Here is a 15,523-nt window from a genome sequence, read left to right as displayed (position 1 = left end):
ACAAACCCGTCAGATTTTCTTCCGAAATTGTACAAAATGTCTTGGGGAACGTATAAACCTCGATATCTTATTACAGTAGGAACATTTTGACCGGTAACGTCCATGGTTTGACTTTACATTTATTATGGAATCGTGTATCGTGCATCCTGTTGACGCGTTCAAGTAGTGAGAGAAAAATCCGTAAAAGTATTGTAGAAATTATACAAAAAGTCGAGGGGAAAAATTATAGCCGCGATTTTTTGTTCATACACAACGGTTTCATAAGAAAATATCGCGACATGTAAAAGCAATTTTAGCCGAGGCATTTCATGGCATAATTCGAGGCTTTATACCCATACTCGACATTTTAAAATGCATGACTCAAAAATTATATCTTGGATTATAATGGCCGCAATCGGCTATCTAAAGTATGCATATGTTTGCGTAACTTAGTCTACTATGTAGCCAGAAAATGGCGCGGTTTCCCTCGTAAAATTCTACCTCTTACGACAGAAGTGTGACTGAAACCTCAGTCCTCATGATCGCACTAAATGTACGCCCCTTAATTAACGTTTCCGTATGTGACAGAAAAACTTGAGAGTTTCTATAAGCCGCGACATTTTACAATTTCGACACAAAATCACACTGATTACTGACTGCAAAAATTCTCGCGGCTTTTTTTAGTAAATGAAAACATTTTATTATAATTCAGAACAACCAGATTTATAACAAGTGGAATGTAATAAAACGCCTCGGTAGATATTGATATTATTGTCATATCTGGAGAGAGTTTACCAAACCGTGAATTCGTCACCTTAATTAATATTATATAATTTAACAGAAGTTATCCCGTTACTATGGTGGCTGTTTTACGCCATGTCGTATTTTCGTTTCTTCGACTCCAAATGCGTTTATACGAAAACACAAAAACACGAAGGGACGACAAAGTTGGACTTTGTCGTCTCTTCGTGTTTCCGGTTTTTCGGATTTGCAAAGCAACAAAGCGAAAATACGATAGAAAGATGGCGAAAATACGACAGATAAAATCTGTCGTATATTCGCATTCTATTTGTCGTATCTTCGCATTTTCTCTCTTTTTCGCATTGTTACATTTTCGCCTTATTACATTTTCGCATTTCGGTTGCACTTGCGCATGGAGACATCAATAAATTATTATTATTATTATTATTATTGTTATTATTATTATTATTATTATTATTATTATTATTATTATTATTATTATTATTAAGTTTTGTAATGTCTCAACACAATGATATATTATTTAATAAATAGTCATATAAAAAATAATTATTATTATGTTGTATTCACGTAGATGTATAATTTAAAAGTATCATCCCGCCTCTTACACATGTAAATTAATTAAATAATATAACGGTAAGGTTTTCAGACTTTTTGAATCAATAAATGCAACAATTATTATAACAAATACATACATTAATATGTACCATCTTCAGATTATCGGTTTATTTTTTTTTTTAATATTTACCGCTGATAGATGTGACATGAGAATTAACGATAAAGTAAGTTATAGTCTTTCATCTTTATCAACAATAAGCTTGACTTTTTGCATGTTTTTGGCAGTTACTTCTTCATCTACCTCGAAATAATAAAATATCACTATAAACATGTTTAGTAGATTTTCTAGTTATCATCGAGCTTTTATGTAAACCCGTATTTCAGCACTTTTAACGAAACCATATTTTGCATGAAGTTGCTCATGCTATGATTTCTTATATGTGAATATCATTCTTAATCGGTACACTACACACATGATTTTAGTATCATTTGAACGCAGATGTTTTGAAACATCACAACATAGTTTACACACACGCACACACAACATTAGCAAAAATACTTCAATTTGCCCACCATCATAGTTAAGTACATTCTCAAAGTCAAACGGAGTAAGCAAATTGCATATTTAAAAAAATTGATACTGATTACTTTTATGAAACAGACAGGCTAAGATGAATGACTTAAATTCCGTTAGACAAAAACAAAAAATGAATCAACCTAAAAAATGTACAATTTCTTCATCTGTCATGAATATAAATAGTTATGTATATAATTTATAAAGGAACTATGACGCTATTGATGTTTTAAAGAGTGTTAGGTCTCAATCAAAGAGTATACATTTTCAAATGCAATGAAGAAATGTTTTTATAAGGTCGTCTTTTTACGTTTCAAAGTACTCGTAATTTTTCACTGAAGATACTAATACAGTACGAGACCCACTAAAATATACTTATCCAAGTAAAAGGCACTGTTGAATATACAGTGTCCCGACAGTAGTACTTAAAAACGCTACATTCAAATTGTGCAGAAAGAAAACAAGGCGGTCCACTTGCGTTCAGTCTTTTTACCAAATATATTTACTTCATTCCCTTTATCACCTGTTGTAATTTTGCCAGTGAACATTGTTCCATTCTTCTCAAAATGTTTATGGTCTATCATAATGTGTTGCAAATAAGGTGATGAGATGCGAAACTGAATTTCAGTTTTTGCAGGCAATCTACCAATAAGAGGCTCATGTAGCAAGCATTTATCAACGAAAGTTCTTTTATAAACATTTGGATATTCATGATTTTTGTCCGTTACTTTTGTACAGTTGAATTTGTATCCCATCAAATGTGAACTACCTTCATTTGTTGTATCCAACAAATGTTTACCAAATATGTCCAATGTATACAATCCTGGTTTTTGAGGATAAACAAGAATTTTGTATACACCATTTTCCTGATAACAAAATGTCGCATTCTTCTGTACATTTTGTCCATCTTCAAACATTAATCTTGAATTTATGTAAATGTCTTTATTTCCAGTACAATGGAATGTCATCTGCAATTCATCCTCCATTTCAAAATATGCCTTTTTGTGACTGACTGGCAGCACACCTAGTTTAAAAGCTTGTTGACTATACTTCACGTTACTACTAAACTCTTCGAGACTTACAGGTTTAGATAACAATTGCCATTTCTGACTTTCTTCGATGTTGTTTTCCATGTATGGGAAATGATTAGAAACAAATTCATTTGGATCTGTAAGGAAGTAGAACTCATTGAAAACTTTTTTGAAATCTTTTGTTTCCCTTTCAACGTGGCCAGCTCCCCATGTACAATCTATAAGGTGCCATTTTCCTTCAAGTTGAACAGCATTCCAGGCATGATTTGTTTTTTGCTCAAATGTAATTGGTTCAGATGGAGAATAGCTGAAACCTTTTGCGAAACCAGATATCTTCTTAACAGGAATCCCAGCGTCCCTATCAAAGTTAAAATTTAACTACATGAAAATAATTCAAAGCCATAACTAGTTCAACTCCTGAATGATTGAATAACAGACTGTTTTAAGATCGCTATCTTGAAGGTTTCTTCTCCATATTTTTAACTGTGTTCTAATAATTATTTCCAGAGACGCTAAAGACTTCTATTTTAGCAAGCTTACCTAAAAAGCGTACGTTAGTTTCTAAAATAATGCATATATAAATTTAAGTGCCTCTACTTCAATTTGAAAATCCTAATAGCATTTTAGCTCGTTCACACGGCCAAATTAAACGTCCCTTTAGCTTAATGCTTTTCTTAATTTCAATATCTTAATTTTTACATGTATCTATGATAGTAATGTAGTTCGAATTTAAGAAAATCAAAAAAAATCCATTTCTTATTTCCAAAAAAAAAACCAACCTGCACAACAGCTCGAATGCTCTTGCATAACCAGCACAGACACTTTTTCCACATGTTAACACTGATTGTCCATCACATGGCGCCTTTGATGATCTTCCAAAATACCCATCTACATCATATCTGCTCAAGAATAGGGACATCATAAGATACAGTCCATTAGACACTCAACAATAATGTAGGATTTAAAAACAGTTATAATTCTTTAATTAAGGAGGATATGCAAATATTCAACAAAAGATAAGGTTCTACAGTGATAATTCTTTATAATTCATTGACAAATAACGCAAAAGCCTCAAAGGGGCATTTGGAACCTATTACACAATATGTACCATAAAGAACACGTTTTGCGGAAAATAAGTGTTGTTCTACCATGGAATATTAATAGAATTTAACTAAGCAATCTTAACTGAAAATACATTTTTGTATTCTTTTGATTACAGACAGCATATAAAAAAAATTTCCTCGATATGATAATTACAAACTAAGATGAAAATTGACATGTCGGATTTTTTAAGTGCTTACCTTATGTTTTCTGAAATCCAGACATAAAAACCTCGGACAATCATTCTTGAATCTTTAGAAACGGATGAGAAATAAGTCACTATGTCTGGAGAATTCCGCATGTCTTTAGGCGCCTTTAAAAGTATAAAGGAAATTAAAAAAAATCATACAGTTATGATAGCAAACTATTGTGAAACCATTTTCCCTACTTTGAATAACATCATCTTTGAGGTTATCTACTACATCGCAAACGAATACATATTACCGTTTTGTGATCAATATCTTATGTTTCTAATTGAATAAGAAAATGCTAGAAAAAGTGTAAAATTTTACATTACAAGTTTTGAAACCATTTGTAATTATACACATCTAACTAATTTATTTTGCAATAACATTTTATTCATTAACACAACAAACCTTCCTAGCATGCTCATCTATTTTCCAGTATCCATTTCTTTCTTTGTTATTTTGCCATTTGCTTTGAACAGGGGCAATATCTGGCTTTGAACTTCCGCAACCCATCTCTATCACCTGATGTGGAAAAAGAATAGGAAATATAAATTTGAAATTTGTCTTCTTAGTCCAGATTTACTTCTCAGCATGGATTGATAATCATCCACTCAATTTCAATGCAGTTAGGATCATGAATGCATTTTGCCCCATTGTATTATTATGACTTGACATTGGAGCTCAATTTTTACAAAGTATAGTACATGCAGTATGCATTTTTCATGCAATGTCGTAATGGGGAAGTTTCTTTCAGGAATTAAGTGTTTACACAAATATAGCTGATGAAATAACTTAAACACTGCATGCCTTCAGATGTAAGAAGAAAATCCACCGTTTTATAATACTAATGTTTCATAATCTCTCTTAAAATACATAAATTGATTGAAAGAAATCTAAATGTCGCTTTAAAATCATCATATTGTGACAACTTTGCTTTTCCTTCATCGGGAAATACTTGCTCTCATTGTACTACGAAATTCTCTCATAAGGATTATTTCTAGTACCACGTTGTGATAGAGGACAATACAGGGATCCATGCACTAAAAAAAAAGTTTTATATCAATTTCAAGCATTATTTTGCAAAAGGTGTTGTTGCAATATAAATCATTGCTTCACACCTTACAAAATACATGTATTACCAATGCATTATCAGAATTTGTTCCACGCGATATTCCAATAGATTTCATCATTGGATCCAATCTTATTAATTTAGCCTCGTCTTCATTTTTAGTCCAAAAATCCATATCAAATCTATATCACAACATTTATAGCCTCATTTTTATTTACAGAGTTGAAAAAGGTTCATATTAAATCCATATCACATCCCATATAGCTTCGTTTAAATTTCTAGAGTCCAAAAGGTTCATATCAAATCCATATCACATTCCCATTTAGCCTCGTTTTCATTTTAAGAGATCCCAAAATCCATATCAAATCCATCTTGTAATTAAGTAAGTTCAAGTAACAAAGTTTTGTAAAAATGGTGGTGTCAAATAAAAACTTCATTAAACATGGTTGGACATATTGGACTGGTAGACATCTGCAAATCCTATATCAGACTCGGCTATCGCCACGTCCATTATTGCACACAATACAATACAATACATCAATCTATAATAATGTCATATTATTGGAACAAGTCTTGTCAAAATAACCCTTATTTTTCGAATAAAAAAGAATTCATATTAAATGCATATTGTACACTTTCTATTCCCGTTTTTAATTTTCAGAGTCCAAAAGCCCTATGTCATATACGAAATGTACTTGGAAAAACTTTATCTTTATTAAAATGCAAAAAAAAAACACTGTTGATTTTTTGTTGATAAAGCATATTGAAGTGACACAAACAAGATTGTTTTTTGGCTTGATTTTGTTTGACGTCGCACCAACACAGTAAACACGGTTGGAAACCCATGTGGATATCAAAATTGAGTATCGGTAAATAATATGAGCCGCGTCACGACAAAACCAACATAGTGCGTTTGCGACCAGCCTGTGCATCCTCGCAGTCTGATCAGGATCCATGCTGTTCGCTATCAGTTTCTCTACTTGTAATAGGGTTGGTAAGCGAACAGCATGGATCCTGATCAGATTGCGCGGATGCGCAGGCCGATCTGGATCCATGCTGGTCGAAAACACACTATGTTGGTTTTGTCGTGACGCGGCTCATATGTTAAAGAAAAAATAGGTCAATTACTGGGTAAGTTTTCAACTTGTTGAATATTTATGTACAATCAAAGCTTTTTATAAGAAAACGGAATATAATTCTATCCTCCTGACTTTTTTCTGTGTATTCCTATTTTTGTTTTGGATTTTTATGCAGTCTTTGTCGACATATTCTTTCCGTCGTAGGTTCTGATGTGTCCAAAATATGCAATGCGTATGACGAAAATGTCACTTAACAGACTCAAAATACAGAGTTGTTACGAAATCTTATCACCGAATTATGCTTAATATACAAACAAAACCCTTATTAAAACATTTATCGTGATTTGACTCAAAATAAACGAATCGCAGGTCAAAATTCAAGTCGGGCTTCATATGTGCTGAAGAGATCCAAAGGTGATATAGAAAAACCATCTACAAAACTACGGATCAATTCCATATAAACAGTAAATAGGAATCTAAATAAACTGTTAAGGTTTCGTAGCTTTGGCTGAAGACAATTAATAAAATTAATATGTTTGATAATTAAATGTTACTACATTAAAAGGCTTACTATATTGATGCAGTTATCCTTTTGAATAAATAATTTTCCTTTGAGGATACGTATCTTGAACAAGCCAAACTGTAATATATTAAACAGCTTACAAATGATAGTGACCAAATCTTTGTAAAACGATCGTATTATATGATGTTTTCCAAGGCATTATTTTAATTTACATGGTTATTCATCACTTCAAAAGTTCACAAGTATATTCAATCACAGGCTCAAGTTTTTTCCTGTTGATTAAAATTTTCCTCACTCTCGTGTCGAGTAAACAACGCGAAATCAAATGAATATTACTATGAAAATGGTAAATAAACAATCATGAACTTCAATTTATGTATAATTTTGAAAGCAAACTGCAATTGTTTTATAAACGTAATTGTTTATAATTAACACATCAATCTATCGATAAGATATACTTTTATTTGTATTGATTAAAATTGATATGGGTGAGCTGAATAGAAGTAACGTGTAATGCTAGTCGATATTATGTTTCCGGGGTTTTTTTTGTACGATATTCACTTACTATTTTACAAAATAAAGGTACTCCATTGCCGCAATGACCCGTACTAAATACTAATATTGTTTTTATGTGTGAAATAACTTGAAATATTTTTAATGTGACAAGTGCGCATTTTTACTTCTTCAAACTTCATTTATAACTCTACGCCTGCGTGAACGTTTTAATCCCACAAAAGCTATAATCGATACTGGTTTGGGAGATAAACTCGGCCGAAAATCAGTGTTTTGGGGGCATATTTCATTTATTTGTTTACGTATTCTGATGAATCTTGCACCAAAATAAACTTCAGCTCTTCGATTTTCCGGTATCACCATAAAAGTTATATTTAGAAACATAACAGGTAATTTTGACAGGCCCTGGAAGAGGTACGTAAAAAGGATATTTTTAACGCCCGTGAGTAGATAATTCCGGCTCTTTGTTTTTCTTCTTAAATAAGTAAGTTAAAACGTAAAATAACATGTTTAGACATTTTATTATTTCTTTGCTGTTCATTTATAAATGTCAAATAAATAAATATTTGTTACCAAAATTGTTGAGCATTAAGTTAGTATAATGAATATCTATGATAACACGATATTTATATGCAACGCACTATGTAACATATAAATCATGTTTACGTAAAAACACATGCATTATCATTAACGTATAAAGAAATATGGAGTAAAAGAATTAGTGATTCAAATTTATTTATGCTTAGCATAACAGAGTGAAGAAGAAATTAATTTAGTGGTATTCAACCTACACATTAACGTATAAAAGGAGCATTTAACATCAGTCTTTCAATCAATTCCACTTAAAGATTACAATTGTGTAATCAGACTTTTTTAGTTAGCAAGACAAAAGTGAGTCTGAATTTCATCTACAAAATGTATACGTAAACGCCGTCTGCTTTACCGGTAGTCGGTCAATATATAAAAGTACCCCTGTGTGGGCCTCAAAATGAGCATCTGCTGCACATGCGCACAAAAATGGGATTCCCGTACTTTTTATAGGCATGTTTTGTAAACAAACGGGTAAAAGTCTGTGAATTTTTTATATCTTACCAAACTTGACAAAATTTCCAGATTTTGTCGAATTCAAGGGATAGTATGAGATGGTGAGCTTGATTAGATTAAAAATTCCGATAAAAATTTCGATAACTCGATTTAATTATATAAAGCCGAGTTTATCAACCAGCCGAAGTTATCTCCCCAACCAGTATATTTAGTATGGTGAATGTCTTTTATTTCTTTCTTAATGGATGGTGTTTTTCAAACTCGACTTTGAAAAATCTGTCTATTTCGGATATAAGTAATGTGTTAATTACAAAATAATACATAAAAGAAATAAAACATCGATTGCTTTATGGAATTAATCCGTAATTATGTTGATGGTTTATGTTTTCATGCACCTATGGATCTCTTCAGCACATATGGAGCTCGAATGGAATTTTGACTTACAATTCCTTCGTTTTGAGCCAAAAATCAATACATTGTCAATAAGGTTTTTTTAATGTTAAACATCGTCCGGTGGTAAGATTACGTAGAAAAACTCTGTATTTTGTGACCGTTTAGTTTTCTTCATAAACATTGCATGCTTTAGAAACACAAGAACCCACCACGGAAAAAAATATTTCGACGAAGACTGCATAAAAACAATATGTGTATATATAGAGGGCAGTCAGAAGGGTAGAATCACATTCAATTTTCTTTCATAGGGCTTTGAATTTACATAAATCTTTAAAAAGGTTGAAAAATTGCCCTATAAAGACTATAATTGACCTTTTTTATTTTATGGTGTTATAGTGAAATCTGGATCAGCGGAAATCCACATTTACTTTTTACCGATGCTCAATTTTGATATTATGTGGGGTTCCACCCTCGTGGTATACTTTACAAGGCGATTTTCCAGCTTGACTGATGGTTGAATAACTCAGGTGCCCATCTGTGTGTTATTTCAGGCACAAACGGGCACCTGGTTAGAACCACCGACGTTCCGCTAGCTAGCTGGATATTTGTCTCATATTAAACAATCCAAAACGCTTGCGCAGCTAAAATCTACAACGGTGAAAGATAATTGGTTTAAAGCCAACGACCACAATGCACCCGCCCTCATTTGGGGGGGGGGGGCTCCGTGGTTGAGTGGTTAAGGTCGCTGACTTGAGATCACAGGTCCCTCACCGCTGTAGGTTCGATCCTCACTCGGGTCGAAATCTTTCATGCGAGGAAGCCATCCAGCTGGCTTATGGAAGGTCGGTGGTTCTACCCAGGTGCCCGCTCGTGCCTGAAATAATGCCCGGAGGGGCACCTGGGGTCTTCCTATAAAAGCGGGGGAAAAATCGACGAAAAAAATCTCGGCGGGACGCTCTAGGATGGCCCGACTTGAGTGTATGGTCGCCCATATGGGCTTTCCGGCGGCGACCTTAAATAAACGCATTAAAAAACCGCCCTCAATAGCAATCTTCTGGACGGTAAAAAATCATTGAGTTTAACAATGTCTGATCTCTTTTAAAGGGATATATGTGCTATATGGATTCTACTCAAAGAGAATTTCAGAATTGAAATTGAATAAAAAAAACAAAGTTGTTAAACTTACAACATACACTCACCGTGTCACTGATTCCACAATAATAAATGAAACACTTTAACACTGACACTTAGATCAAAATATGCCAGACAATCATGTTACTTACTTGTATAATCCAAATTATTCCCCGAATATCTATCTTAATTCACAAAACAAAACAAACAAAAAAACACAGGAAAAACTTTTGATAGAAAGATTGATTTTCAACGTTAAACTGGTATACTGTTCTTTGAGATACCGATACAAATTTGGCATTTTAATTACTATTTATTGGTATGTCATTTAATGACTCTGTTTAAGAAAATAAATATTGGGTGTTTTTATTGAATATAAAGAAATACTATTGTGCATATATTCTTATATGACTATAAACTGTCAAATTCGTATTATCAGAATTACCAGGTAAGTGGTTTACAATAAGTATTTCACTACTACATATTTGTTAATAAAATAACAATTGTTTTTTGTTAACTCTATTGTTGTTTAAGTAGTGATCTATCAATGGTTCTCTGTTGTTTATTAATCCTATTTATATTACAGAAAGATATTTTTACTTATTTATTTATGACAGCATTATACTAAAAATGTCTTCCAATATAGGCTTAGTAATCAAAGAGAAAACACAATGCTTTAATTATCCGTATATAATGGTGGCGAGAAATTTTATCGTTTTATCATAAAATGTCGCGGGTAACTTACAAACCCGTGAGATTTTCTGCCAAAATTGTACAAAATGTATTTGGGAACGTATTAACCTCGATATTTTATCATAATAATAATAATAATAATAATAATAATAATAATAATAAACTCTTTATTTAACGAAGGTAACTTATTAAGACAATACATCAAAGCATTAGATACAACACATATAATGCAAAATCTTATTTTCAACAAGGCCTTCAATAAAACATAAACATAACAACGGACATATTCAAGCAATTGTAAAGATTACAACATTCAGTAAATCTTAATCAACAAAGAAGACAGACATTATATTATATTATAGGATAGGTAAATTTTCTATAATTCATCTCTAGATAATAATAAATGTTTGAAATGTGATTTAAACAATTTAAGACTTGAAAGATTTCTTATTTTTAAAGGAATAGTGTTCCATAACTCCATACTAGAATAATAAAAAGTACGTTTCAAATAATTTTTTTAGGTCGTTTATGCATAATATCTTTTTTATGTGTTGATCTTAGTAAGTAGGTTTTATTTTGAGATAACGGAATTAGATTAGAAATATATGCTGGCGTTAATTCATTCATCGCTTTATATACCATAATTCCAGAAAAGTATTAACATCTAGATGGAAAAGATAACCATTTCATATTTTGAAACATATCAAGAGAATTTGTTTTTACGGGTTTATTTAAAATAATTCTGGCGGTTCTTTTTTGTAATTTTGTTATTCTATTTAGATCTGATTTGTTACATTGGGACCAAATAATACATCCATAATCAAAAGTAGGGGCAATGTAAGCGTTATAAAATAATTGTTTCATTTCAGGTGTAAGAAATATTTGAATTCTTTTCAGCAGAGATATTTTAGAAGCAAGCTTAGAACATGTTTTGTCAATATGTGTTTTCCAAGATAGACAGTTATCAATATGCAATCCAAGTAGCTTTTGACAATGAACATTATTTATACTCGAATTCTCAATATGCAGAGAAAGATTGCCTATGTTATTTATTTTACATTTTGATCCAAATATCATGCACGTGGTCTTTTCTGGATTTATGGCCATATTATTGAGAGTGCACCATTCCTGTATTTTTAGTAAGTCTAGTTGCAACTCAGACTGTATATGGTCAGCTATGTGTAATGTTGAATCGTCTGCATACATATCAATGTCTGAATTCGTAGTGACTGATATATCATTTACATATAAAAGTAAAAGAAACAGTATAGGACCTAAGATTGAGCCCTGTGGCACGCCTGACATAACCGGTAAGCTTTCAGATTTATCATTGTTGACTTTTACAATTTGCTCTCTGTTAGAGAGATATGACTGGAAAAATTGTACAGAGTTTTCAGAAAAATGATAAAGTTTTAATTTATGAATCAGTATATTATGGTCAACTAAATCAAAGGCTTTTTTAAAATCTAAAAATACAGCACCTATTATATTTCCATCATCAATATTCGTAAGCCAAGCATCTATAAGGCGGATCAAAGCCGTTTGGCAAGAATGATGTCTCCGGAAACCTGACTGGTGTTCATTAATGATATGTTTTCAAAACGGCTTATATTAACGTTTTAACGATATTAACGTTTATTATATACTTATAAATGAAATATTGAGAAATATTGATGAAATAAAATGCGTATTTTCATTTTCCGTATTTTCACTGTAAAAATTTATTTTTCACTGCAGTGAAACATATTTTCCGTATTTTCACTGGTGTCTTGCCGGACTACTTTCTTTTAAATTCTACCAGTACACAAAATTTAAGGGAAAGTTTTTCAAATTTTATCGCAAAAAAGAGAAAAATGTACATAATAAACAGAAAATTCAAGTTTTTTCTATAAATACATGATTTATTTTCATCTTGTGGCATGAAAATTACCATATTTCACTCGTGGCTACCGCCACTCATGAAATATTTATTTTCATACCACTCGATGAAAATAAATCATGTATTTATAGAAAAAACTTGAATATCCTCTATTTATTAACGTTTATAAACGTTTATTAATTACCTCTAACGTTTCCGTTTTTATTACAGTTGCAGCAAGGGACATTTTGACTGGTAACGTCCATGGTTTGACTCTACATTTTATTATGGAATCGTGTATCGTGCATCCTGTTGGCGTGTTCAAGTAGGGAGAAAAACGGGATCATAAAGAAATCTGCAAGTATTGTAGAAATTATACAAAAAGTCGAGGGGAAAAATTATATGTTCGTCAACAACGGTTTCATAAAAAAAATCGCGACAAGTGAAAGCAATTTTCAGCCGCGACCTTTTGCGCAAAGACATTTTCCCCGGGGCTTAATGCTTATGTCGTAGGGTAAAATCATTATTAATGTATTCCGTTGTTTTTGTTTATTTGTGAAACATGACCCGACTTGTACTCCGTAGTTTTCCCGATATTTTCAATAAAATCCACTTAGAACTAATCTTTGATCTTTTTATCACAGACACTTGGGGTGTGGAGCTTAAAATGCCTTTAAAATCCAAATAAAATGTTTATTTGTCAATCCCAGCACATGTACTGATCATATAAAAAAACTTAATATAAGCCGTTTTGAAAACAGTATATAATAATACACAAAATAAAAATGTTCGCCGGAAAAAAATCCGCTCACCTACCGTCAACATCACCATGTATTTTATTCCATTTCCAATATTTTCACATAATCCTTTGGTCCATCGACACAGAAGATATAATTCTTCTTAATACACTTGTTACTATATATAGTAACAAAATTGCCTATGATTTCAACTGATTATGAGTGTCACGTGACCTATTATGAGTTTGCGGCCCGGGGCCGAGAACTAGTTATCAGCCCGCAGAACATGTGCACGTGCACAAACTGAAACAATGACGTCATATTTTACGTCATCAAACAGTTAACTGTAAAAGTGAAAGTAGGTTGTCAGCACGAATCGCTTAATTTCTTACATGAGAGCTTAAGCGTATTTAGTACAAACACAATTTTGTTACTATTGAAATTTGAAGAAATAATACGACAAATTCATTCCGAAAAAATATGAAAATAAAACTTGCTTCTACATTCTACTGCTTTGAACACACAAACAGTAAACGTCTGTGTACAGAAAAGTAGAAGAGTAGACAAGAATTTCAACGAAAGAACTTCAAATTTGTTGGGTTTTTTTTGGGTTTTTTTTTTAAAATGCTACTATTAGATCTACCAAGTGTATTAAAGACATTAATACACGTCAGAGTAGGGCCGGAAGGTGATAATCGGCCCTGAATGAATAATGACCCTGGGCTAAAGCCCTCGGGTCCATTATTCATTTTGTGGGCCGATTATCACCTTCCGGCCCTCTCCTGCCGTGTATTAACCTCTTAATTTTAAACTTCAACGGTAATATAAACAACGCAACAGGCGAAATATACATCAAGATTATCACCGTTTTACTCTATTTACAAAATCTTTCGTGGCCCCAGCTTGCCGTGTGCAAAATGCGCTGCGCTTTGAAGTGGGAAACCAGTCGGCTTTTCGGTAATATGTTGGTTCCCGTACTTCAAAGCGGGGCGTATTTGTACACGGCAAAGCTGGGGCCACGTTTGAATTTATCGAAAGAGTTTCCTTCATAAAATTCGACGTCTAACGACAGAAGTGTGAAAACGGAAACGTTAGAGGTAATTAATTCACTTGTTACTATATATAGTAACAAAATTGCCTATGATTTCAACTGATTATGAGTGTCACGTGACCTAATATGAGTTTGCGGCCCGGGGCCGAGATCTAGTTATCAGCCCGCAGAACATGTGCACGTGCACAAACTGAAACAATGACGTCATATTTTACGTCATCAAACAGTTAACTGTAAAAGTGAAAGTAGGATGTCAGCACGAATTGCTTTATTTCTATTATGAGAGCTTAAGAGCTTAACACATTTTGGTTACTATTGAAATTTGAAGAAATAATACGACAAACTCACTCCTTCTAGATTCTACTGCTTTGAACACACAAACAGTAAACGTCTCTGTACAGAACAGTAGAAGAGTAGACAAGAATTTCAACTAAAAAACTTCAAAGTAGATTCTATTTGTTGTTTTTTTTTTGTTTTTTTTTTAATGCTACTATTAGATCTACCAAGTGTATTAAAGACATTATTACACGTCAGAGTAGGGCCGGAAGGTGATAATTTCATATTTCAACGTCTATAATTATTATAGATCTAATAGATCTATATTAATAAATAATTTATTAACGTTTAGTGTAATCTTGAGGTTTAAGACGACTGATTTTTGTTCGATTGATAACACGTTTTAAGAATGTAGGACAAAATCCCCACCAGTCAAAACCCCACACCTCAAAATTTTATAGAGTGGACAAAACCCCCACACCTTAATTTTGGTGGGGTTTTGTCCGTCTTCCACGTTTTAATATTAAACGATTCATTTTATTCACAAAGACAAGATCTTTTTGTTATTTTTAGTAACTTTTGTAAAAATGCTTTAAGTTTTTCTGTTTTGTCGAAATTTTGTCAAAAAAATACAAAAGTTTTACAAAAGTTCATATGACATAAAACAGTTCTATATCGAATCTAGATTTATCATATCTTGAATGTACTACGCATAACAAATAGCTGCTTTTAATGAAGAAGAAGAACATAAAATGATAAGTTATGTATACATACCTACCTTGTGTGGAAGTACTAGAATGTTAATTGTTTACAGACACAATTTTGAAATTCTGTTCTATTACTGGGTCCTTGATCGAAGGTAAAGCTTTACATGAAAAACATTTCCTCTTTCTTTCGCTTACATTTTTGAAAATCATCGGAAATTCATTCCTCATTCTAAATCCTGCTTTTGTTAGACTGGAAGCC

At 32.4% G+C, this 15,523-nt stretch overlaps 1 protein-coding gene across 1 annotated transcript; it reads right to left on the bottom strand.

Annotated features, from left to right (window-relative positions):
• Window positions 1–1,549: 1,549 nt before the first annotated feature.
• Window positions 1,550–5,434, bottom strand: LOC132756667 (kyphoscoliosis peptidase-like). The gene is made up of 5 exons (XM_060747799.1): window positions 5,330–5,434; window positions 4,599–4,712; window positions 4,203–4,315; window positions 3,681–3,800; window positions 1,550–3,259 (listed from the first exon to the last, which is right to left on the bottom strand). The coding sequence occupies exons 1-5, from the start codon at window positions 5,432–5,434 to the stop codon at window positions 2,311–2,313; spliced, it is 1,401 nt and encodes a 466-aa protein (XP_060603782.1). The 3' UTR covers window positions 1,550–2,310.
• Window positions 5,435–15,523: the final 10,089 nt, after the last annotated feature.

The sequence above is a fragment of the Ruditapes philippinarum genome, unplaced genomic scaffold (assembly GCF_026571515.1).
Source record: "Ruditapes philippinarum isolate M1 unplaced genomic scaffold, ASM2657151v2 ctg9390_1_1_1_1, whole genome shotgun sequence".
Taxonomy (NCBI): domain Eukaryota; kingdom Metazoa; phylum Mollusca; class Bivalvia; order Venerida; family Veneridae; genus Ruditapes; species Ruditapes philippinarum.
The sequence above is the reverse complement of the archived record's forward strand: the minus strand, read 5'-3'. Positions and strand labels throughout refer to the sequence as shown.